The 26716-nt window shown below is 39.4% G+C and overlaps 2 protein-coding genes across 2 annotated transcripts in view; one reads left to right on the plus strand and one right to left on the minus strand.

Annotated features, from left to right (window-relative positions):
- Positions 1–750, plus strand: part of LOC115223369 (coiled-coil domain-containing protein 152-like) — a 30966-nt gene extending 30216 nt beyond the window's left edge. Inside the window, exon 8 of the mRNA XM_029793865.2 lies at positions 517–750. Coding sequence (XP_029649725.2) covers positions 517–690 — 174 coding nt within the window. The 3' untranslated portion in view covers positions 691–750. The remainder of the gene's footprint in view (positions 1–516) is intronic.
- Positions 751–10523: 9773 nt separating this feature from the next.
- LOC115223548 (mitochondrial ornithine transporter 2-like) overlaps positions 10524–26716 on the minus strand; it is a 34939-nt gene continuing 18746 nt past the window's right edge. Inside the window, exons 3-8 of the mRNA XM_029794185.2 lie at positions 25648–25716; positions 24806–24868; positions 22180–22252; positions 14979–15026; positions 13664–13872; positions 10524–12172 (exon numbers count right to left, since the gene is read on the minus strand). Of these exons, the coding sequence (XP_029650045.1) occupies positions 11998–12172; positions 13664–13872; positions 14979–15026; positions 22180–22252; positions 24806–24868; positions 25648–25716 (637 nt within the window). The 3' untranslated portion in view covers positions 10524–11997. The remainder of the gene's footprint in view (positions 12173–13663; positions 13873–14978; positions 15027–22179; positions 22253–24805; positions 24869–25647; positions 25717–26716) is intronic.

The raw sequence follows: 26716 nt of genomic DNA on the forward strand, positions 1-26716 counted from the left end.
CTTTTACTTGTTTCAGTCATTTGACTGCGGCCATGCTGGAGCACTGCCTTTAGTCGAGCAAATCGACCCCGGGACTTATTCTTTGTAAGCCCAGTACTTATTCTATCGGTCTCTTTTGCCGAACCGCTAAGTGACGGGGACATAAACACACCAGCATCGGTTGTCAAGCAATGCTAGAGGGACAAACACAGATACACAAACACGTACACGCACACACACATATATATATATATATACATATATACGACAGGCTTCTTTCAGTTTCCGTCTACCAAATCCACTCACAAGGCATTGGTCGGCCTGGGGCTATAGCAGAAGACACTTGCCCAAGATGCCACGCAGTGGGACTGAACCCGGAACCATGTGGTTGGTAACCAAGCTACTTACCACACAGCCACTCCTGCGACTCAGTACTAGTGGTCAGGAAACAATATTGTGTGTGTGTGTGTGTGTGTATGCATGTGTGCATGTGCATGCATATATATATTCTGTATGTATATCTTGTCTTTGAAACAGAAACTGAGTCATATGAAGGAGGAATACGAAAAGAAAATTTCTGAACTAGAGCAAAGTGTATCGTCTCTTGAGTGGAAACTGTCTGAAGCCCCCGTTCTTCCACTGAGAGAGCGGCTACAGTTGTTCTCTAACAACAACATCATTGACAAAATCAAGAAGAAGAAATCTTGTTGACCAACCTCTAACCCTAAGTATCTCCACTTCCTATTAAATAACTACTGGTTGTCTATCAAATCTGTATTCTTGGCTTTTCTTTGAGAAATTTTTAATATACCTCACCACCAGCATCAACTTCATTGTTATTATTATGAAAAACATTAAGGTGGCAAGGTGGCAGAATCATTAGCACACTGGGCAAAATTCTTAGCAGCATTATGTTCTGGGTTCAAATTCTGCCCAGGTCGACTTTGCCTTTCATCTTTTCGTGGTTGATAAAATAAGTACCAGCTAAGCACTGGGGTCATCTAATTGACATACCCCCTACCCTGAGACTGTGCCAAATTTGAAACCAGTAAAGTAAGGTAGAATCGTTAGCAGAATTTTGTGTCTTTATGATAAAAAGCACCAACTGATCATGGCCGTTGCCAGCCTCACCTGGCCCCTATGCCGGTGGCATGTAAAAAGCACCCACTACACTCACGGAGTGGTTGGCGTTAGGAAGAGCATCCAGCTGTAGAAACACTGCCAGATCAGACTGGAGCCTGGTGCAGCCTCCTGGCTTCCCAGACCCTGGTCGAACCGTCCAACCTATGCTAGCATGGAAAACGGGCATTAATGATGATGATGATGATGACTGAATTCAAATTCCGCTGAGGTTGACTTTCATCCCTTTCGTGGTTGATGAAATAAGTATCTGCTGGATACTGAGGTTGATGTTATTGACTGAGTCTTCTCCTCCAAACTTGCTGGCCTTGTGCCAAAATTTGAAACCACTATTGTTATTACAAAATGTTTTCCTTTGTGAGTTTCATCTGAGTTTCTGCTGCACCAACCTGCATACCTCTGTCTTCTTGAAGTGTGTGTGATATTGTGCTCTTATTTTTTGTTGGGGGCTTGATGAGTGTAGACCCTATTGGTATACTGCACCAGTTTGTTTTGTTATAGAGTTTAGTTGCTTCTTTCTTGTTATATTAGAAGGTGGCGAGCTGGCAGAAACGTTAGCACACCAGGCGAAATGCTTAGCGGTATTTCGTCTGCCGTTACGTTCTGAGTTCAAATTCTGCAGAGGTCGACTTTGCCTTTCATCAAAAGGATGATAGGCAAAGTCGACCTTGGCGGAATTTGAACTCAGAACGTAACGGCAGATGAAATACGGCTATGCATTTCACCCGGCGTGCTAACGTTTCTGCCAGCTCGCCGCCTTAGAACAATGAATATAAGATACCATGGGATTTTACAATCCAATGTGGCTTCCTAAATGATGCTCAGAGACCGGAAATTGTCATGGTAGATAAAGGAAACCAAAATTATAGATATTGCAGTACCTGGGGATGCATGCATAAATTGATTGATTGATTGATTAGGAAGGGCATCCAGGTGTAAAAACCAAATCAAAAATTAAACTTGTAGGTGAGATGTGATTCTTCAACCCATCTAGGAAAGCAACAATAACTCATCTAAGCCATTCCATGGGTTGGACAGGTTACTGCAAAGTGAAAGTAATAATGGTGATAATGACAATAATGGTGATAATGACTACTACAATTAATGATGATAATGATAATGACAACAATGATGACGACTATTATGATGACAGTGATAATGAATACGTTGATAAATGCTGCTGCTAATAAGATTATAAATTGATTTTGTTTAATTACATCAGTAATGTTCAGGATAAATAGACATTTCTCCAGTTTTTACTGTGACAGTTCTGACATTAGAGAACAGTAAAAATAAGGTAACAGGATATTATATTTTTATCAAAGACTGCATAACATACGTTTAAATGACAAGAGGGAGGGGATGTGGTAAAAATAGTCCTTCAAATACCTCACTAAATGTCTGAGGTGTTTTGTTACATCTATTTATATTTTAGGGTTTGTATCTCCTCCTCCTGGCATGATGTGCTTTTGTCTGAGCAAAACTGCCACCAAAGACTCTGTCTAATTGAATTTCAGTCACCTCAGTTGTATATCTTTGTGATAAACATGTGGTATGGTGTGTCATAGGTAGAATTAAAAAGGTGATTCTATGGTATAATATATATTTGACTGTAAGGCAGCGACCCGGCTGAATCGTTAGCATGCAGGACAAAATGCTTTGCGATATTTTTTTTATCTGTCTTTACATTTTGAGTTCAGATTCTGATGAAGTCAACTTAGCCTTTTGTCCTTTTGGGTTGATAAAATAACTACCGGTTGCACACTGGGATTGATGTAACCGACTTGCTCCCTCCCACGAACTTGCAGGCCTTGTGCCAAAATTTGACATCATCATCATCATCAACATCATCATGTTGGCAGGCTGGTAGAATTATTAGCACACTGGGTAACAATGCTTAGCAGTATTTCATCTGTCTCTACATTCTGAGTTCAAATTCCGCCAAGGTTGACTTTGCCTTTCATCCTTTTGGGGTCAATAAATTAAGTGTTAGTGAAACACTGGTGTTCATGTAACTGATTAGCCCTCCACCTCCAAATTTTAGGCCTTATGCCTTTAGTAGAAAGGATTATTATTATTATTATTAAGGCAATGATCTGCCGGAATTATTAGCACACTAGGTAAAATTACATTCTAGGTTCAAATTCCACTTTTATCCTCTTCACAGTCAATAAAATAAGTACCAGTTGTGTGCTGGGGTTGATGCAATCAACTTACAGCAATCCCCACAATTGCTTCTCCAAAATTTGCAAAATTCAAAACCAACATATATGTGGCTGAGCAATTAAGAATTTCACTTCACATCTATGTATTTCAGGTTCAGTCCCACTACATGGTACCTTATGCAAGTGTCTTCTACTATAGCTTCAGCCTGACCAATAACTTGTGAATGATTTTTCTTGAGGGAAACAGTGTGGAAGCTCTTGTTTACATCTGTCTATCTGCCTGTTTATCTATCCGATCCTATCTATCTATATCTCTCTCTCTATATATTTGTTGTATTTAATATATACACACAATTGCTGGGCCAGTTACTGCAGTGTTTTGTCCTGAGATAACATCTGTTATGGACTTGCTGTGTTGAAAGCTCAATATAAGAGAGAGAGAGAGAGAGAGAGAGAGAGAAAAGGTGTAATTTGTCCCAGCAATGGCCATTGAAAGCATCAGATATCATCATCATCTCAAGACAAATACAACAGTAGCTGGCCTATTGACTGTGTATATACATTAAGTATGATTCATGGACGGATATTTTGATAGACGTTTGAAAAGGCTCAAATGTATCTAGTGTTCTTGCTGGCTACTGTTGGGATGAATTTTCGTCTCTCTGATATTTTTTGCTCTTAATATAGCAAATCGATATATCTGATTATCATGTAAGTCATTTCAGTTTTCTCAATGTTATCATATGGTAAAGCCAATACTGAAGGGAAGTAACTCGGGATAAAAAAGTTATAGTTATTTCTCTTGGATTATTGGTTTCAAATTTTGGCGGCATACGTCCAGCAAGTTCTGGTTATGCGTAAGTCGATTATATCGACCTGGAAGGATGAAAGGTAAGGTCGACCGTAGTGGAATTTGAATTCAGAATGTAACGATTTTGCTGGCTCGCCGCCTTATCTCCGTTGGACTAGCGTCTTCTCCTATAGCTTCGAGCCGACCAAAACCTCGTGAATGCAGTTGGTAAACGGAAATTGAAAGAAGCCTGTCGTACATATATATATATATGTATGTATATTTATGTACGTGTGTCTTTGTGTATGTGTTTGTTCCCGCTACCGCTTGACAACCGGTGTGGGTGTGTTTATGTCCCCATAAATTAGCTGATTGGCAAAAAGAGACTGATAGAATAGGAAGTGAGCTGGGGTCGATTCGTTTGACAAAAGTCCTTCTAGGCAACGCCCCAGATGGATCGTCACATGACTGACACAAGTTAAAAAGCAAGGGGTAAAGAGGAATTTTCCACAGAGAAGTTTCACAACCCAGATAAGCACTAAGAACATTTTACCTTTTTATCTTTTACTTGTTTCAGCCATTAGATTGTGGTCATGCTGGAGCACTGCCTTGAAACATTTTTAGTCGAATAAATTGACCCCAGTACTTTTTAAAGCCTGGTACTTGTTCTATTGGTCTCTTTTGTAACGGGAATGTAAACACACTAACACCGGTTGCCAAGCACCCACACACACATATATATGCACACAAAGTATTTAATTTGGTTTTTTTACATGCTAGCTACTTGATAAAATCTTATATAGCTTTTATCCTTGATTATAATTGATATATATATACACACACACACTGGGCCTCTTTCAGTCTCTGCCTACCAAATTCACTCATGACTTGGTTGGCCCAAGGCTATAGCAGAAGACACTTACCCAAGGTACTACAAGGACTCAGAACCATGTGGTTGGGAAGCAAGCCTCTTACTACATGGCCAGGATCCAAAAAGTGTGAGGTACAGGGCATTGCACAAAATAACTTTTTTTGTCTAAAAATATTAATTACTTATTCCTCTGAATTTCTCCAGAACAGCATAAAACATCCTCATGGTGTTTGTTTATTTTTGATCATGAAATTTCAAAAAATACTAATAAGAGTACTGGAAAATGTCTGCGGTCATAATTCTCATTAACCTGGTGTGACGTGTGTGACAAAGATAGGCTTGGCTTCATGCTCTTGCTTGATGGGGCTGGGGTCATTCCATTTTTGTGGTCCCAGAGGCGTCATCTTTTGTAGAGTCGACCAGTGCTTTCCCTTGCTGGCAGTCCCTCTGCATCCTCCAAGCTGCCTTTGAGCGTCTGGAGACCTTCCCTAGTCACATCCAGCCATCTGGTGTGGGGCCTGCCACAAGGCCTCTTCCAGCCCACAGCTGCTGTGTTGAATGAGAATAAAGCCCTGGTAGAATGATCTAGAGAGAGCTGGAGGATATGTCCGTACCACTGCATGCAATGGATAGCTATGATTAACTGATCCTCCTGAATTTTCTTTTACCCAAAGCCAAAAACTTTTCAGCACCCCCACATATAAGAAACAAGAGAGAAATTTAGAATAAAATTTATTTAGAGATTTGTACAGTTCTACAGAATGTGGGATGGATAGATGCATACACACCTCACTACATGTGGATGGATGGATGGATATAAGCATATTGGGTACTGGGTCACCAACAAAAACTTGTCTACATGTAGTGTATGAAGGACACGTCAAGAGCCTGATGGAATCCATCTCTGTTCAGGCTTTTGATAACAGCCAGAAATTTTAGGTACAAAGTAAAAGCAAAGTGGAATGAGTTAACCGAATATCAAGTCACAGACTTGGCTCACCAGAAGCTTACCATCACCTGACAAACATTTACGAGGGGGTACTGAAAAGGTCCTGGCTTCGAGGTTATCATGAAAAGCCTAGTTGGGGGCCCAACTTTCTGAGTTCTTTTACAGGGCTTAGAAAAACTGAAGGACTGCTGCAATAAATGCATGAATCTGAGGTGGTGGAGTGTATTTTGAATAAAATCATAATTAACTGATCCTCCTGTATTTTTTTTTAAAACCCAAATCCAGGAACTTTTCAGCATCCCCTTGTAAAAAGTTTGGCAGAATTGTTAGGGCACAGGACAAAATGTTACAGTCCTTCACGTTTGAAGTTCAAATCCTGCAAAGCTAGATTTCTTACTTTTCATCATCTTTCTGAGGATTGATAAAATAGAGCATCAGTTAAATACTGAGGTTGATTTAATATTCCTGTGAGGCATTCTAGATGTGAATGTAATTGTAACAGAAGACAAACATAGAGAATGAGGAGCTGAGTATGTGTGATTGTTCACTGAGTATATGTTTGAGAATGAGTATTATTATTACACAGTAGCAGCACCTCACTCATGGCAACTCTACATGCATGAGTGTATATGTATATATATAATTTTTTAAAATCTATTTTTCTTGTTTCAGTCACTAGACTGCGGCCACGCTGGGGCACCACCACGAGTTTTTAGTTGAATGAAAAAACCCCAGGCTTATTTATTTTTTTAAAGCCGGGTACTTATTCTATAGGTTTCTTTTGCTGAACTGCTAAATTATAGGGACATAATCACACCAACACCAATTGTCAGGCAATGGTTGGGGGACCAATACAGACACAAAGACATGCACACACACACACATATATATACAACAATATTAAGGAATGGCCTTAATATTGTTGAATGTATATTATATAGTCTGTTGACTATTTTTTCTTCCTCACTGGACTGCTGGTGGCGAAAAATTTCTCTTGAATTTTTTGCTACCCTGATATTGATTAATATATATATATATATATATATATATATATATAGACGATGCACTTCTTTCAGTTTCTGTCAACCAAATCTTCTTACAAGACACTTGCCTACGATGCCATGCAGTGAGACTGAACCCAGAACCATGTGGTTGGGAGGCAACCTTCTTACCACATAGCTATGCCTGCACCTATATATAATACATATTAGTGGTAGTGATGATGGCGGATCTCTGTCATTTGATGACGAGTTTTCAGTAGTTTGATTAACTGAATTACCTGCTTCCGAATTAATGTGTAAGTGGCTGAGTATTTCACAGACGTGTATTCTTAACATAATTTGCGGGCAGAATCAGTGTGACGCAAAGCGTTGTCTACTCATAGCTATAGAAAATGATATTTGTTCAGGGTTCAGTCCCACTGCGTGGCACCTTGGCTCAAGTGTCTTCTACTATAGCCTCGGGCTGACCAAAGCCTTGTGAGTGGATTTGGTAGACAGAAACTGAAAAGAAGCCCATCGTATATATGCGTGTCCGCCAACATCGCCTGACAACCGATGCTGGTGTGTTTACGTCCCCGTAACTTAGCGTTTTGGCAAAAGTGAATGATAGAATAAGTAATAGGCTTACAAAGAATAAGTCCTGGGGTCGATTTGCTCGACTAAAGGTGGTGCTCCAGCATGGCCGCAGCCAAATGACAAACAAGTAAAAGAGTAAAGAGTATGTGTGTGTGTGCCTGTGTGAATGAATTTTGTAGGATGTGTAAGCATGCACAAATGTATCTGGGTGAGCAGTAAATTCTGTAGGTGTGTGGTGAGACATCTTACAACCTACCCAACCTCGAGATTCTGTGAGGGGTGGAAGCAGTACCCTGAAAAGCAGAGCAGGGCTTGAAGATTGAGAAAAAAAATTTGCTTCAGCCTTAAGCAAGTTACTCAAGACCTCTTATGCCATTATGTTGAATAAATAGGATGAAATATTGATATGTCATTGGGGATAGGAGTTAAAATAGCATTTGACTAGTGATTAGGTAGGTAGGGTTAGATGTCATACTGATGGGTATGGGGTAGTAACAGGTTACATTTAAGACCTGCAGAGAAAATTGACAAGGAATGTGATCGCTTTTGGCCCTATGAAGGGAGAACCCCTTAAAATTGAAGTGGGGTTGTGATGTGGATTATTTTTAAAGACCCTTTAGCCTATAGCTGGCCATGTCCTTGCTCAAGGATTTTTCCTGTCTTATGTTCTAACTGACTAGATCTAGCCTCTCACACCTGCCTTACAATGTCATTCTAAAAATAAACACAGGGGCAGCTGTGGTTGTGTGGTAAGAAGGTTGCTTCTCAACCACAGGGTTTTAGGTTCAGTCAAACTGTGTGGCACCTTTGGCAAGTGACTTCTATTGTAGCCTCGAGCCTTGTGAGTGGATTTGGTTGATGGAAACTGAAAGAACCTGTCATATATGTGTGTATATATCTATGTGTGTGTGAGTCTTTGTTCCCCCACCAGCTTGGCAACTGGTGTGTTACATCCCCATAACTTATCAGTTTGGCAAAAGAGACTGATAAAATAAGTACCAGGTTTTAAAAAATATGTCCCAAGACTGATATGTTTGACTAAAAAACCCTTCAAAATGGTGCTCCAGCATGGCTGCAGTCAAGTGACTGAGACAAGTAAAAGAATCACATCATTGAAATCTCAAAGCTATGAGATAATCCCTGATTAATTAAAAACGATGTGAATGAATAAGCATTACATTTGACAGAGTAATCTGAATGCTAAAGGATCACAAGAGTCACAGGCCCCTCCTTGACTCCCTGGGCTGAACTCTGAGTCTTATAGGTTCTGGCTACATTTGTTTGGGTAACATTGTATTGATGGGATTACACAATAAACAATATCGATGGGTTTGGCATTAACAAGTCCAGGTAGGCAACAAGGTTAATATCTAAATGAGCTATCTGGGTAGGATACTTAATGAAACAACTGTGAGTTGAGTCAGTTTACATTTCATTGAATTAGTGAAAATCAAATTGGTAAGATTTGGGCAAGTTTAGCTGGGAAATTAGCATAAATACTCCTACATGTACCTAGAGTAAAATCTGAAATCAGAGGGAACTGGTAAGGGTGTATGTTGCCAATAATACATCAATAAAAGTATTTGTGGTATGTAGAATCTTCTGTGTTTTATCTTTTGTTTCGGTCATTTGGCTGTGGCCATACTGGGGCACGGGGCATTTTTTCAAACAAATCAGCTCCAGTATTTTTTTTTTTTAGTCTGATACTTATTCCATTGGTCTCTTTTGCCAAATTACTAAGTCACAGGTGTGTAAACAAACCAACATTGGTCATCAAGCAGTGGTAGGGTGTGTGTGTGGCAAACACAGACACAAAAACACTGCGTTGGTTTGGTCATGTGATGCGGATGGATGTCAACAGCTCCATAAAGAAGTGCCGATCACTCAAAACGGACAGAACTCATAGAAGAGGGAGGCCCAGACATGGGACGAAGTACTGAAGGACGATCTCTGGACATTGAACCTTATGGAGGAGATGACAAAGGACCGAGATATCTGGGGCTTTGCTGTACTCAAGAAGACCTGTCCTCCACAGCACATGTGTTAAGGTTGCTCCCCCGGATGAGTCCTGCCAACGATTTGCAAAGAAGCCTGCAGATGTTGCAAGTATGAGGATTATTGGGTCCAGCGACGAAAATATTTCGACAAATTAAATTTAAACGTTGAAGTGAACCTAACGGTTTTGTGTGTTTCTTAAATGGCTTATAAACACTTCCACGCTGCAATTGTTTATATATATTATATATATATATATATATATATATATATATGAGTGACCCCCTTCGGTCAGACACCTGACCATGGGTTTGCACCTAGAGAGTTACTCTCTGAGGCACAAGTCTGGGCAAGGTTGTTTCATGGAAGACCAGCAGTCGCCCATGCATACCGGCCTCACCTCTCCACGTCACCGATGTTGTCCAAGGGAAAGGCAAGGGCGATACAGCTTGGCACCTGTGACGTCGCTACTCATTTCTACAGCTGAGTGAACTGGAGCAACGTGAAATAAAGTGTCTTGCTCAAGAACACAACACGCAGCCCGGTCCGGGATTCGAGCTCACAACCTCACGATCGTAAGCTCGACGCTCTAACCACTGAGCCACGCGCCTTCACATGTATATATATATATACATTGCCTCCTCTCACTTGTTCTTCATTCTCAGAACCTTAAAGTAGTTTGGACCAACTGAATCTTAGTCAGTCAGTCAGTTGATGAGCTCCACTACCTCAAATGTTCTTAAAATTTAAATCCACATCTTTGTCTATATATCTACCTTCTCTATAATGTTGCCACTTGATATGAAAATTTTGTATTAATGGAAAACCTCTATAATTGGCTGATGAATACTCAGCATTTTAAAACTGTTGTAATACTTACAACATTAATAAAATGATGTAGTACGAAACGATCGTACCAAAACCGGAGTCAGTCATTCTTGTTGCTTATTTGATTATAATCACCCCACGGATTTATATGGATAACACCATACAGAATTCTGGTGCACCTAAATTAAGTACCATATTCATTTGAATCTAATTTTTTGCTGAACTTTTATATATATATATATATATATATATATATGATACAGATGTGAAATGACAGTGTGTTAAATAAAGCTAACCTCAGTTGGCAGGAGAGGACAGAAAAGTGTGGCTTGCATGTCTTTTCCAAAGAAAATAAATTATCTAGAGGTTGAAATTGAACCTGGGTTGTAGCTGTTCACTTGATTTGTCAGTAGCTTTACTATATACACTACATTTACCAAATGTGTGTAAAAATATGTATACGTCTGTGAAGGCGCATGGCTTAGTGGTTAGGGTATTCGGCTCACAACTGTAAGGCTATGAGTTCGATTCCCTGGTGGTACATTGTGTCCTTGAGCAAGACACTTTATTTCACATTGATTCAGTACGTTCAGTTGGTAAAAACGAGTTGTACCCGTTTTTCAAAAGGGCTAACCATGTCACATGAGAACTATGTTAAGGGTACGAATGTCTGTGGAGTACTCAGCCACTTAAATCTTAATATCACAAGCAGGCTGTTCCATTCATATCAGATCAAATGGAACCCTCACCTTTGTAACTGATGAAGTGACATTTTCATATACACATTTACAGGTACACACCTACAGAGTTTTATATAAATTCTTGCTATTGTTTTGTTGATATATTGGAAGACTATTGTGGGATTTGGTTTCAAATTTTGGCACAAGGCCAGCAAGTTCTGGATAGGGGGTAAGTTGAATACATCATCCCCCAGTGCTTAACTAGTACTTATTTTATCAACACTGAAAAGATAAAAAGTAAAGTCGTTCTTGGTGGAATTTGAACTCAGACCATAAAGATGGATAAATGGATGATTCTGCCAGCTCGTCACTGTACTATTGTAGGGTATTGATTTCAGGTTTTGGCACAAGGCCAGCAAGTTTGGGAGAGGTGGGTAAATCAATTACATTGACCCCAGTGCTCAACTGGTACTTATTTTATCGACTTTGAAAGGATGAAGGGCAAAATCAACCTCAGCAGAACTGTAATGGGATATTATTGCTAGAAATGAAGGCCAGTCAATTACTGGCTCCAGTTATGATCACACTGCTTCTGGTTCAACAGGTGCTGCCCTCTAGTTCTGCCTACATTGCCTCTAGCTTCACAGGGGTTGCTCTAATTATACCTACACTGCCTTTAGGATCACAAGAGTTGCTTCTTATTATGCTTACACTGCTTCTAGCTTCACTGGTGTTCCCTGTAGTTCTCCCTACACTTCCCCTGACTTCACTAGTGCTGCCTCTAGTTCTGCCAACACTTTCCCTGACTTCACTGGCATTGCCTTTAGTTCTGGTTCTCTCTAGAATTGCTCCTGGTTTCACAGGTGTTACCTCTAATGATACCTACACTGCCCCTAGCTTCACTGGTGTTCTTCCCTGTTATGCCTTTCTTTGTCTCTGGCTTCACTGGTATTGCCTCCTAATTCTGCCTGCTATTTCTTTGGTCACACCTCTATTGTCCTCAGTTTCATGAAATTTGTCACACTAATTGCGCAGGCCCCATTCTGAGACTTTCTTCTGAGCATTAGCCATCACAATCATACTGATACCATTGGCCAGGAAACTGCGGATGGTTCCAGGCCATATTCCACGATAGAGGGCAAAAAAACCACCTTTGTCTCTTATGATATTCCTCATTCGCGTAATCACAGAAATTTGTCTGAAGAGAGAAAAAGAAAGAGAAAAATAAACAGAGAAGATTAAAAAAATTATAGCAATAAAGACATCAAACATTGGTAAAAATTTTGTACAAATAAGAAATGCTAGATGTTGCTTAATCCAAACTAAAAAAACCTTAACCAAACTGATCAAAGGTATTTTAACACCACCCTTTTTTTAATTATCATATTTCTGTTGAAATACATTGCCTTTGGTTCAATAAATTTTGAAAATTATGAAGAACTAGCAGTATCGCCTGGCGTTGCTCGGGTTTGTAAGGGAAATAACTATAAAGCATTTTTAGAGAGTTATAGCCAAAAAATTGGGAAAAAATGATGGTAAATTTTTTTTTTAGTTAAAAAGGTCGAGTTGCGTCCCCTAGACAGCCTGTGGTTTGTGTTTCTGATTCTCGACCCCATGTCGAATTTATCGATTTTTTTCAGAACTGGGGGAACTTTTCAAAATTTTCGCTGCGTTAGTTTTGAATTATGACATTGGGCTATGTGTGTGTCAAGTTTCATCAGAATCGGTTGAAAGCCGTGGTCAGGGTGAGGGTACAACCTAACAGACACACAGAAACACACACAGACAAACTGCCGTTTATATATAGAGAGATTAAGTAAAATAACTATCATTATTAAGATAAGGCAGCAAGCTAGCAGAATCGTTACTGTGGTGGGAAAAATGCTAAGCAGCCTTTTTTTTTCACTTTACATTCTGAATTCAAATTCTGTTGAGGTCATCTTTGCCTTTCGTCCATTTGGGGTAAATAAAATAAGTACCTGAATGCTTGATACCATATTTCTGTTGAAATACATTGCCGTTGTTTCAATTAATTGCGAAAATAAGAATTTAGTAAAATATCTGTCATTATTAAGTTAGTGCTAGGAACATAAGATTACCATGAAATTATGATGGAAGCTTTTAAATTTAGATCTCTTCAAAACAAAAAGATTCTATTATAGAACCAAAGGCAGCCTCAAGTAGGTTGGTACCAAAAGGGTTAAATCTGCCACTCTTGAATTGAAGGGGATCTGATGGCTATTTCTTGCAGGTCAAGCATCCATGTAAAGGCCATTCTCTTCCTCTTGCTTGTCTGTATTTGGTAAAATGGTTGGTGTGTGGGATTACAGAACATAAAGCCAAGAATTCGAAAATTTGGTTTGATAGAACCAGTTTATACCACCTGCATTCCCACTCTGATATTTTATTAGTCTTTTACTAACATCAGCCAGTAGGCTATGACCATGATGGAGCACTTATGATAATGATGATGGTGAAGGCTAGTGGGTCATGATGATGACAATGATGATAGCAGTGATGGTGATGGTTTGTGATGTTACCAATAATGATGATGGTGACAATGATGATGATGTTACCAATGATGATGAGGATGGTAGTGATGATGGTGGTTGATGGTCATGATGATGATGGTGATGATGATGACAATGATGGTGATGATAGCATGGTGACTGTTAGAGTTGTGACTTACCGACTGCCGTAACCAGACTGTACTTGGCATTTCATGTACTCCAAGGGCCAAACCATCCACCAGGCTAGAGTAGCTGCAATACCAGATGTGAGGAATGGTCCAAGAATGGGACGTTTGAACTGTTCTGGGAAATGTCTTCGGCCGGAATCAACAAGCATAAAATATGTACAGAGCAAGCCCTGGGTTCGACAACACGTCACACCAAAACCCTGCAATAGAGAAGACAAAAGGGTGGATATTAGGGACTGAACGGTGGGCACACATATACACACACACTGAGATGGGTACAAACACAGAGACAAAAATATTGGAAAGAATGTAAAAAAGAAAAAAAAATATGCCAGAAATGTGCAAGACTCCTCTCTATTAATCTTATGGGTTGTGAGATCAACAACCTAACCATGTGCTTTCACATGAAAGGAATGATATAAAAAAAATCTTATATTGTAAAAGAGAAGCAGATCTCCATCTGTCACAACATGTATTAGAGGGAGCAAAAGAAGGGGAGGAATCAAAATATACATCACAATGTATTTTTAGAAGGGGAGGAGAAAAAGTTGTTGTCAAGAGAGAAATACAGAGAGAGAGGGAGAGAGAGAGAGAGTGTGTGTGTGTGAAAGATAGACAACAGAAAGTGTTGTCACCATAGTTACTAACAAGTTTTGATTAAAAATGTAGGAATTTTAGGTGCAAGTCTGTCAACACAATGCAACATAGCTTAAAAAACAAACAAAAAACTTTATATAACAAAATAGTTATTTTTTGGTTGTTTGTGTGTGTGTATTTCTGTATGTCTTCCAACATAGAGACAATGCAACACATACTTTAAAAATTTTTTTTTACTATAATGACAGGCTGTTGTTGAGAGAGAGAGAGAGAGAAAGAGAACGTGTGTGGGTGATAGGTAGGTAGGTAGGTAGACAGTTGTTACCATAGTAATTAATGAAACTTTCACTGTATGAGTGATGCTGAAATGTTCCTGGTTTGGGTAAAAGAGGATCAGTCAATTATGATTTTATCCAATATATTCCCCTCTCAGATTCATACACTTATTCCAGTAGTCCTTCAGTTTTTCTGAGCCCTGTAAAAGGGCTTGGAAGGTTGGGCTTCCAACCAGACCTTTCGTGATACCCTTAAAAGCCAGGAACTTTTCAGCCCCACACACCGTATAACAGTTTACTATTAAAGCAATGTATGCACATGATCAACAAACATCTTTATCAGCAGCCGAGTGATGGGTAGACCTAGTAAAAAAAAAGAAAAAAAAAAGGGAAATGTGTATGAAAGAAAGAAAGAAATGAAAGACAGAACTTACTGTGTAAATGTTCCTTAGTTTCCAAGACCTGTTCACTTGACCACGTACCTGCAGAAGAGGAGAAAACCAGAACAAATTTTAAGGTGGGTGGTCAGAATTAAGGCATACCATATTTGAGGGCTTATAAAACGCACTCCTCCCGCTCCCACAAAAAATGTCCTGTACACAAAAAGTTGGGCCTCTTAGAAACTAATTTTGTCATTAATAGTTTTTTTCCTGAATATGTGCTCTCGAAATTGGGGTTCTATCTTTTATGCATTCAAATACAATATTTCAATAATAAAAAGTGGGAGCAAACCTAGCTAAAAGAGCTGAAGACCTTTTAGCATTCAGATTATTCAGTCAGATGTAACACTTATTTATTCATATTGCTTCGAGTTAATCATGCATAATCATGTGGCTTTGAGATTTTGAGATTAGCAGAGTTAAGTACCTTGGCCAAAGTTATGTCCCTTGCTAACATTAAAGACAGTTCTTAATTATGCAATCGCAAGGCCCTCCTCAGGATTTTATTTTTATACTTGTGTGCCCCTTGTAGATCCTTTCCCACCCGCTTTCAGTACTGCTTTAAGGTATGGGTACATTGGGCAGTTGCCCGCGAGCCTCACGAGTCTACGGGCCCAATTCCGATCTATGTGTTATGGTTTACTGTCAAATATTGGTTTCAAATTTTGGCACAAGGCCAGCAATTTCAAGGAAGGGGCTAAGTCAATTAGATCGACCCCAGTACTCAAATGCAACTTATTTTATCGACCTCGAAAAAATGAAAGGCAAAAATCGATCCTGGCAGCATTTGAACTCAGAATGTAATGGGTAAAGACCCCCTTTGGTTTTGAATGACCATGAAATTGCTCCTAAAAGTTCCTCTCTGAGGCACAAGTCTGGGCAAAGTTGTTTATGGAAGACCAGCAGTCGCCCATGCATACCAGCCTCCTACTCTCCATGCCACCGATGTTATCCAAGGGAAAGGCAAAGGGGCCGATACAGCTTGGCACCAGTGACGTCCCAACTCATTTCTATAACTGAGTGAACTGGAGCAACATGAAATAAAGTGTCTTGCTCAAGAACACAACACAGCCCGGCATGGAAATTGAACTCACTACCTAGTGATTGTGATCCTGATACTCTAACCACTGAACTAGGTACCTTTACAAAGAATATAAAAGTGAATGAAATATTGCAAGGCATTTTACCCAGTATGCTACTGATTCTGCCAGATATCAACAGTAATTATTTTATTGGTGTCTTTTGCTGAATTGTTAAGTTATGGTAAACACACCAACACTGGTTGTCAAGTAGAAGTAGGGGACTAAAACAGACAGAAACACACATACAATAGGCTTCTTTCAGTTTTCATTTACTAAGTCCACCCACAAGTCTTTGGTCAGCCAGAGCCTTATAGTAGAAGGCATTTGCCAAAGGTTCCATGCAGCACGACTGAACCTGGAACCATGTGTGTTGACAGACATACCTGTGCCTATGGTTACAGCTGCCATTTTTCTTTTTCATGGAGTTTCCAAAGGTGGCATTGGGACTACTGGAAGATCTTGCTGTCTTGAAGGTGGAGAGCAGGTCTGAATGCTTATAACAGGTACAATGGTAGCAGAATTCTTCTTTAATTACCCCATATAACCCCTCATAACTTATTTTATTTTTGGGAATTTTGAGACTGACAAAAAAAAAAAAAATTGAGGGAGGTATCAGGTAGTCATGAGTTGTGCTAAAAATAATAGCTAAATAGCTCTTAAATCAGACAAAATAATAAAAAAAAATTTTTTTTTTTTTGCAAAAATTTTCTGAAAATTGCCAAAATCTAAAAATATGAGAAGTTATATGGGGTGATTAAACCAGAATTCGATCACAATGGCTCCTAATACTTAATTGGTGTTACCCTCTTCCCTTACTTTTTCACTGATGGTAACTTTTGGCTGACATGGAGAATATTTAAAAGGCAAGGAGTTAAAGAAGGGAGATATTTATAGAATATACCGAAAATCTGAGACTCAAGGTGCTGAAGAATGTTGCTGCTAAGTCCAGTGAAACAGCACAGTAAGAAGAGTGTTTTTAGGTTAAAATGCAACGATTGGTTGTAATAGAATCATCAACATCAGCAGCAGAGATGGAGAAGAGAAAGAAATTTTGCCATTAAATATAAGGAAGAAAAAACAAAAACAAAAAATAAAAATAAAAACAAGAAACAATTATAACACTGTGTAACACGATTTTTGTCCTTGGGTGGCAATTGTTATTCCCTATTTATTTATCCCTACAGAGAATGAAAAATAGTGAATATTTCATCTCAATCGAAGGAGAGGGGCTTTCTCCGTCCGGGTTGCAGATCCGTGGAATAAGCTGCCGGACGAGATAGTGAAGATGCCGACAACCGCTCGGTTCTAAGTCTCCCTTGACCAGAAATGGCCTGAACTCTTTGCATGAACACCCTCCCTGTACATAACTCCATGTCCCCCTACATGGCCTCGCTTTTTGCTTTTTGAGCCAAAAAATTAACTTCACTTAACTATTTCTTCCAAAGTTTGCTTTTGTTACATTTATTCAATCCCTCAACACATGGCTTTGATGCCCCCCCCCCACTATTCCTTATTATGATCAGAGATGCACACATTGTCAGCCACTAAGGGCCATACTCAAGTGATTAAAGTCAAGCAACTGACAAGCAAATCTGTGGTATTGAGCAGAATATTTGCTATAACAATATTTCTGCTTCAGCAGCTCAGTGCTGAATCTGTCTGAAATGTTATGGAAAATAGATTACTCTTTTACTTGTTTCAGTCATTTGACTGTGGCCATGCTGGAGCACCGACTTTAGTTGAGCAAATCAACCCCAGGACTGATTCTTTGTAAGCCCAGTACTTATTCTATCGGTCTCTTTTGCCAAACTGCTAAGTTACAGGGATGTAAACACACCACCATTGGTTGTTAAGCAATGTTGGGGGCACAAACACAGACACACACACATATACATATGACGGGCTTCTTTCAGTTTCCGTCTACCAAATCCACTCACAAGGCTTTGGTCGGCTTGAGGTTATAGTAGAAGACACTTGCCCAAGGTGCCACACAGTGGGACTGAACCCGCAACCATGTGGTTGGTGAGCAAGCTACTTGCCACACATCCACTCCTACGCTTATTAGTTTAAAAACATTGACGTCCAGGCCACAAAAGCAAAGTTTGAAGGAAACAGAAGTGATTTCCTTTGATTTCTAGATAGAAGCAAATAGGAAACAACACTTACTGACCAAAGACAAAAAATAAAATTGTTAAATTTTGTTACAAAGTGTAATTGTTAACCCTTTCACTTCAAAATTAAATTTCATCATTATTCCGGTAATGATGTTAAATCATCATCATCATCATCGTTTAACGTCCGTTCTCCATGCTAGCATGGGTTGGATGGTTCGACCGGGGATCCGGGAAGCCAGAAGGCTGCACCAGGCTCCAGTCTTATCTGGCAATGTTTCTACAGCTGGATGCCCTTCCTAACGCCAACCACTCCGTGAGTGTAGTGGGTGCTTTTTACGTGCCACCTGCACAGGTGCCAGGCGAGGCTGGCAACGGCCACGGTCGGATTGGTGTATTTTATGTGCCACCGGCACGGAAGCCAGTCGAGGCGGCGCTGGCATCGGCCACGAGTCGGATAGTGCTTTTTACGTACCACCAGACCAGGGATCCTGGCTGGTTCAATTCGATTTCGATTTCGCTTGCCCCAACATGTCTTTGCAAGCAAAGGGGGTTGGCATGGGTGCCTGTCGTCGGATGAGGTTCTATATCGACTTCGCTTGCCTCAACAGGTCTTTGTGTCCAAAGGAGGAAAGGCATATTTTTTGCCAAAATATCTACCAATAAAGAGAATTGGCATTTTCTGCAAGTCACATTGCCTCAGTGAACTTGACAAATCTCAACAAAGGGTAAGAGATGTTTTGGTACCACTTATTTGGCATTGCTAATTCCACATTGTCTTATTTGACAGCAGACAGTTTAACCCTTTAGTGTTCAGATTCTTTTCTTCTCTAGACACAAGGCCCGAAATGTTGGGTAAGGGGCCAGTTGATTAGATTGACCCCAGTACACAACTGGTACTTAATTTATCGACCCCGAAATGATGAAAGGTAAAGTCGACCTCGGCGGAATTTGAACTTAGAACGTAAAGACAGACAAAATATCGCTAAGCATTTCGCCCGGCATGCTGACGTTTCTGCCAGCTTGCTGCCTTTAGTGTTCAGATTACTCTTTTAAATGTAATAATTTTTCACTCAAATTGTTTTTAATTGATCAAGCATTATATTACAGCTTTGAGGTTTCAATGATTGTTTATTTGAATATAAGACATGTAGAATATTTAGGCCGGATATGGCCAGTTTAAACACTAAATTGTTAATGTCTCTCTCTCTCCCTGTTTACGGGAAAGTTCAAGTGAGAGAACGTGTTTATGTCTACTATGAGTTCAATTAATAAACTGTAATGCTTGTCTGTCTGTCTCGCTCTTTCTGCTTATGTGTATATTTCTGCATGTGTGGCTATGTTGGGGCACCACTTTCAAGGGTTCGGTTGAATAAAGTGACCCTAGTACTTAACGTTATAGCAGAAGACACTTATCCAAGGTGCCAAACAGTGGGACTGAGGTCGGAAACATGTATATATATATATATTATATATATATATATAATATATATATATATATATATATATATATATATATATATATGTATTCACGTCTACCAAATCCACTCACAAAGCTGTATTAGAAGACAAATGTCTAAGGTGTCATGTAGTGGGACTGAACTGGATACCACTTGGTGAGAAAGTAGATTTCTTACCACGCAGCCATGCCCGCGTCTACTACACATTTACGTATTGAGCTCTTATTTATCGCTCATAGACACAAACACACAATTATACAGAGAAATAAATATAAAACAAGATAGACAGTTATATTTATATCCTTCGCCAATCGTATTCTATTATATAGTTTGTTCTATATAAAATGCCGCTATTTAATCTATTCCGACACAGATCTCGGATAGATTCAACTCGATATAGATTCCGTTTACAGCACTTTAGACATTATATGTTGCAATACAAGCACATTTTTATTGTTGGACAACTTTCTAAACCCGATACTTATTCTATTGGTCTCTTTTGCCAAAATTTCAGGCCTTATGCCGAGAGTAAAAAAGAATATTATCTACCACAACACTTGCTGAGAGTTATACATTCATGAAAGGGGTATCATGTCATTCAGAGTAAAAGTGTTTAAGGAAATGTCTGGTTAACTTTAAATTTTTGCCTCACAAATATATGAGATTTGACCAAAAAGTATCAGGACTGTTGCTATTGGTAACAGGGCTAAAGTATGCAGTGTGAAGCTGCATGGCTCAGACTGACCTTGAGCTCTGTCCTGCATGCACACTAAGTTATATCGTTCTTATTCACTCCTGTTGTTTATAGCAGTGTTTGGAGGAAAAGTGTGTAGAGTGTGGTTGTCTCCAACAAGAAGATTGGGCTTCAGTGGTGCAGGATCTCTTTGAGTGTGTTGAGGAAGACAAAGACTTTTTTTGAAGATGTTCATAACAGGTGACAAATTGTGGGTCTGTGGTTAGGACCCTGAAACCAAGGTGGCAAAAATTAGATTCCATTTGAAGGAAATAAGATTTCAAGATGTTGAGGAAATCCAAGGGAATGTGACAAGACAGCTGAGAGAGAGGGAGGAGAGATTGAGAGGGAGAAAGAGGGAGGAGGAGAGATTGAGAGAGAGAAAGAGAGAGAGAGAGAAAGAAAGAGAGAGAAAGAGAGAGAGAAAGTTAGAGAGAGAAAGAAAGAAAGAGAGAGAGAGAGAGAGAGAGAGAAAGAAAGAGAGAGAGAAAGAAAGAGAGAGAGAGAAATAAAGAGAGAGAGAGAAATAAAGAGAGAGAGAGAGAAAGAAAGAGAGAGGAGTATAAATTAAAAGAGAGAGTTGCTGCACAGTTGTAAGAGAGTACGAGAGTACAAGACTACGTTACTGCAATGTTATTACCAGTTCAAATATGCTTGTAGAATGTCTGGACTCGTAAATAGGCCACTCACTGTGTTTTGCCATAGAGAAAATTTTTCTCTGTAGACAAATGGTGTAAATCCACCAAGACAAGTCTGTAGTACCTATTTCCTTACAACCCACAAGGGGCTAAACACAGAGAGGAAAAACAAGGACAGACAAAGGGATTAAGTCGATTACATCGACCCCAATGCGTGACTGGTACTTAATTTATCGACCCTGAAAGGATGAAAGGCAAAGTCGACCTCGGCGGAATTTGAACCCAGAACGTAGAGACAGACGAAATACCGCTAAGCATTTCGACGGCGTGCTAACGATTCTGCCGGCTCGCTGCTTTGCAAGTCTGTAGTACCACCTATCTAGACTGTGAAATGCAAGCATTTTGGAGTGGTTATCTCCTCTTCTGTCAGACACTAGGCAGGGGATGCTGCAAACTGATAAAAGAGATTGCTTCTCTTGTGCTAATTTAGTCACCATAGTGATTAGTGCTGATTAGTGCTATGCAGTGGCTCACCATAAGCAAATTATGGAGTGGGGAGCACTAATCAGTGATGTGCAGTTTGAATATGCCAGTGGCATGTTCAAACTCATAGATAAGCCATTCACTGTGTTTTGTCATGGAGAAAATTCCTCGATGTAGACGAATGGTGTAAATACACCTGGATGAGTTTTGCAGCATTAGACTTACAAACAAGAAAGAAAGGAAGAGAATGGAAGGGATCTTTTCAGTTTGAACGGCAGTTTTTTCTAGCGGTGTCATATGAAATTGTCATCCATAATTATGACCCTAGTATCGATCTATTGCATTTCAATCTGTTTTAGGGTTAGGGGTGGGGTAAGGGTATCTTTTTTTCTTCACAAATGTAAATAAACTCAATCTGTTTCTTAAACGAGGGACATATTCATACGGCACAGAATATTTTTTTTTACTTCAATAGATGTCATTGATTGGTTGAAATTGCAGAAATTGAAGAAAAAAAACAACAAACATCTTACAAACCATAGAATTTTCTCGATAAAGCCAAGAGAAAAAGTTGTTTTATAAACACATTCTACCAGTATACGAAGTTTAAAAGAGTTTAGTTACGTGGAAATTATTTTAAAAAACTGCTGTTCAAACCGAAAAGATCCGGAAGTAAAAGTTATCTCACCTTGGCATATTCTAACGGTGTTTCAATAACTGCACGAGCAGTAGCTGCACAAGCGCCGGCCAGTAACACTCGGCTGAGGAATGGAAATTAGGAAAAAATGGTTAAAAATAGAAACTGTGTTAATTTTAATGGGTGGGCGTGGTTTGGAGGGGATCTAGTGAAGTGGGCTCAAGAAACGTTTTTTTTTTTTGTTTTTTTCTGATCACCATATGAATTCCTGTGTGTAGAACACAAATTCGCAAAAGTTTTCTGAAAATTCCAAAAATATAGAAACGCTATGTGGGGTTATATGGGGTGCTTACATCGGAATTCTGCTTAAATTTGTATTTGATATAAGCATATGTCAAGTTATGTCTGTCCTTAACTGGTTCTAAGATGTGTGACTTCACTTGAAAAATGATGTCACATGAAAATCATCATCATCATCGTTTAACGTCCGTTTTCCATGCTAGCATGGGTTGGACAGTTCGACCGGGGTCTGTGAAGCCAGAAGGCTGCACCAGGCTCCAGTCTGATCTGGCAGTGTTTCTACAGCTGGATGCCCTTCTTAACGCCAATAAAACATTTAAAAAAATTTACTGACCCATATCTGTTTTAATAAATGGTCTGTACATATTTTCCTGTGTATTTTATTTGATTTTTTTCCACTTCAGTGTTGATTTTTTTTTAGGTGTTTTTTAATTATTAAAATCTTTATGCTTTTAACCCTATAACATTAAGATTACTCTGTCAAATATTATGCTTATTTATTCACATTGTTCTTAAGTGGTTAGGGCGTTGGACTCACAATCATGAGGTAGGTGAGTTCAATTCTTGGGCTGGGCTGTGTGTTGTGTTCTTGAGCAAGACACTTTATTTCATGTTGCTCCAGTTCACACATCTGTAGAAATGAGTTGCGATGTCACTGGTGCCAAGCTGTATCAGCCTTTGCCTTTCCCTTGGACAACATTGGTGGCATGGAGAGTGGGGGGGGGTTGATATGCATGGGTGACTGTTGGTCTTCCATAAACAACCTTGCCCGGACTTGTGCCTCGAAGGGGAACTTTCTAGGTGTAATCTCATGGTCATTCATGATTGAAGGGGGTCTTGATCATTATCTATTATCACAAGGTCTTCCAGCCATGACTCTCTTGTCTTTTTCCTCTGGCATAGTGCATACAGAAAAACATTATCTCTACATGTTTTTATGTGTCTAGCTCTAAGATGGTAGAATGTGACTCAATGAAGATTTGGCTCCTGTTTCTAGCAGGTCATGGACATATTTACAAAGTCAGAAAACAGAACAGCACAGCTCCCATGACTTTAGGAAACATTGTTTCACGCTGAGAGTTGCTGAAGCATGGAACAAACTGCCGGCGTCGGTTGTTAGTTGTCGGAGCACTGCATCCTTCAAAACTTCCACGCTTTCTGAGATTCGCCAACACTACACCTGATTTTCTCCCCTCCATACACACGCAAGCATGTATCTGACTCATACATTGTTCGCTTTCCAGACATTTGTACATTACTGCACATACTTTATACGCACTTTCTGACAAGTTGTGGTGCACCTGAGCACTGTATACAATAATTTCATTATTATTATTATTATTTGTAAGTTGCTACCTCAAAAGATAGAAAGACGCTATGATACATGAGTCATATCTAGAACAGATACCTGACCTCATTATTCTTTAATTATTTGGCTGATTGAGCATGTATATGACTGATCAAAGGTGTTCTCTCTTCAAGAATAGCATATATGTATGAATGATGTGTGTGTGTGCGTCTCCCATTTTTTAAAACTGTTTTGCCTTTAAACTGGTCCTATCCAACCCAAGTATTCTACCTATTTCAAGTCCATACTGGGCAGATCCAGCCTCTCACATCTACCCTACAATGTCATTCTAAAAGTAAACAATCACCTCATTGAAACTTCAAAGCTATGAGATGATAATGCATGATTAAGTCAAAGGAATGTGAATAAATAAACATTACATTCGACAGAGTAATCTGAATGCTAAAGGGTTAAGATGGTAGGGTATAATATATATGGGCTATCTGGCTGCTATTTTTAGCAGGCTGAGTAATCACAGAGTCTTTTATTGGCTTGTTATAAAATTTTGTCATTGGGTGACAAGATTTCGCAAATTAGGGACCAAGCTTAGGATAAAAGAAACTAATTCTAGATGTTTATAATAGGATAAATAAGAACATGTGAAGGGGTAGCGGATGAGCTAGGGTATGCATATATTTTGAAAATATCTCATGGAGTGATGGTCGTGTCCTAAATAATTGTGGGCTGCCCCTTGGCAGGACACAGCACCCAGCCACTTTGTCAGGGATACAGTAAAGTAATGAGACTGCAGCATGGCAGATTGTGAAGAGGTAATGGAAGAGCTCAACTGAGCCAATGGTGCTTCTTACATTGATACTGAGCGGAGGAACCCTAAAAGTTAGGATCACCAAGCTCCACTAAGAGAGTAGCTGTAACGTATCCATGGTCATGTAATTAGCTAATGAAAGATTCATTATAACTCAGGCTCCCAATTCAAATTTATTATAAGGAATTCGATGGCAACAGAGAATCATGGAAATCTGCAAAAGTAGCAAATAAAAAAAAGTTGAGAAGACAAAAAATACTTACATTTGAATTCCTCCTGATAATGGAATTGTGGATTTTCCAAATGGTGTGTCTAAAAAGGTATATCTGAAAGTATTTAGATATGATACATGGTTGTAGAAAGTATTTAGATTATGATACAGAGGTGCAGGTATGGCTGTGTGGTAAGAAGTTTTGCTTCTCAATCACGTGCTTCTGGGTTCAGTCCCACTGTGTAGCACCTTGGGCAAGTGTTTTGTATAGCCCCAAGCTGACCAAAGCTTTGTGAATGAATGTGGTAGACAGAAACTGAAAGAAGCAGGTCGTGTGTGAGTGTGTATGTGTGTATATATAATATATATATATATATTATATATATATATATATATAGGCACAGGCATGGCTGTGTTGTAAGAAGTAAGAAGCTTGCTGTCCCATCATATTGTTCTGGGTTCAGTCCCACTGTGTAGGACAGTTGGAAGAAAAAACAAGAATATTCTGGCTGGATATGGTTGGCTTAAATGCAAAGTTACCACTCAAGTCATCAATCATTCTTGAGTGATGACTTGAGTGATGATTAGATGGTCCTTGTTGTTCAGATGGCTGAAACTTCTTAACCACACAGCTACAGCAACACAATTTGATCCTGGGTCTGTTGAATTAGAGATGACCTGGGAAAACAACAACAAAATAACTAGCATAGCTGGGGGTAGTGGCAGGGGCAGCACTTTTCATCCTGTTGTAGGCTGTTGCTGTAGGCAATATGTTTTTTTTATGGGGTCCAGGGGCTGCAAACGGAAGGGCTGCCTCAGGTGGCACATACTCTAGTTATGCTAGTGAACAAAATATCTAAAAAATACATTAAAAAAAAAAAATCAAATACTTACGCCCCTTCAAAAACTGCAAACTGCGTAGAGCGAAATATTCCTGAGCCCCATAATGGTGGAATACAACCCCTGTAAATATAAGAGATTGAAACAGAGTGGTAAGTGGTATTACTGTATTATCAAGGGAAACTTAATGAGTAATTAAGGAAGTGCTGTTAGGTTGTTTGTAAATAATAGAGGTCTGTAGCACTTCATTTCTGTCCAATCCATTGACCCACTTCACTTAAATTCCTTGTACCTCGAGAGACTGTCCTGACACATCTCCACTACTATAGACTCTGTCTTCTCTCATTTCCAACTGGGGCAGCCCTGTATGAGGGGATGCTGCAAAGTCCCTGCCTTTGGGTAAAAGAAAATACAGGAAGATCAGTTAATTATGATTTTATTCAACATATTCCCTTCTCAGATTCACACACTTATTGCAGAGGTCCTTCAGTTTTTCTAAGCCATGTAAAAGAACTCAGAACGTTGGGCCTCCAATCAGGCCTTTCGCAAAACCCTCAAAGTCAGGAACTTTTCAGTAAATCCTTGTATCTCCTTTACAGAAATACAATTGTTTTGGTCCCTCTATAATACATAAACTCCTCAATACTACTACCACTACTGAGTTGAGGGGCAGAAGGGGGTTTTGTCATGCAAGACTTATTGCAGCAGTCCTTCAGTTTTTGTAAGCCCTGTAAAAGAACTTGGAAGGTCAGGCCTCCAACCAGACCTTTCATGATACCCTTAAAGCCAGGAACTTTTCAGCACCCCCTATATATATATATGTGTTTGTGTTTCTGTGTCTGTATTTGTATCCCTCCTCCACTGCCTGACAACTGGTATTGGTGTGTTTATGTCCCTATAACTTAGTGGTTCGGCAAAAGAGACCAATAGCATAAAGTACTAGGCTTAAAATTTGACTAGAAATTCTTCAAGTTGGTACCCCAGCATGGGCCTGGTCTAATGACTAAAACAAGTAAAAAAATAAAAGATTTCCTGAGGGTTCAGTCTTGTGAGTTGCCTGACTGAACAGCCCCTGCGAATATGAGAGGGCTTCATCTGGCCAGTTTGAACTATTTTGGCTGGG

Source organism: Octopus sinensis, linkage group LG23 (genome assembly GCF_006345805.1).
Source record: "Octopus sinensis linkage group LG23, ASM634580v1, whole genome shotgun sequence".
Taxonomy (NCBI): Eukaryota; Metazoa; Mollusca; class Cephalopoda; order Octopoda; family Octopodidae; genus Octopus; species Octopus sinensis.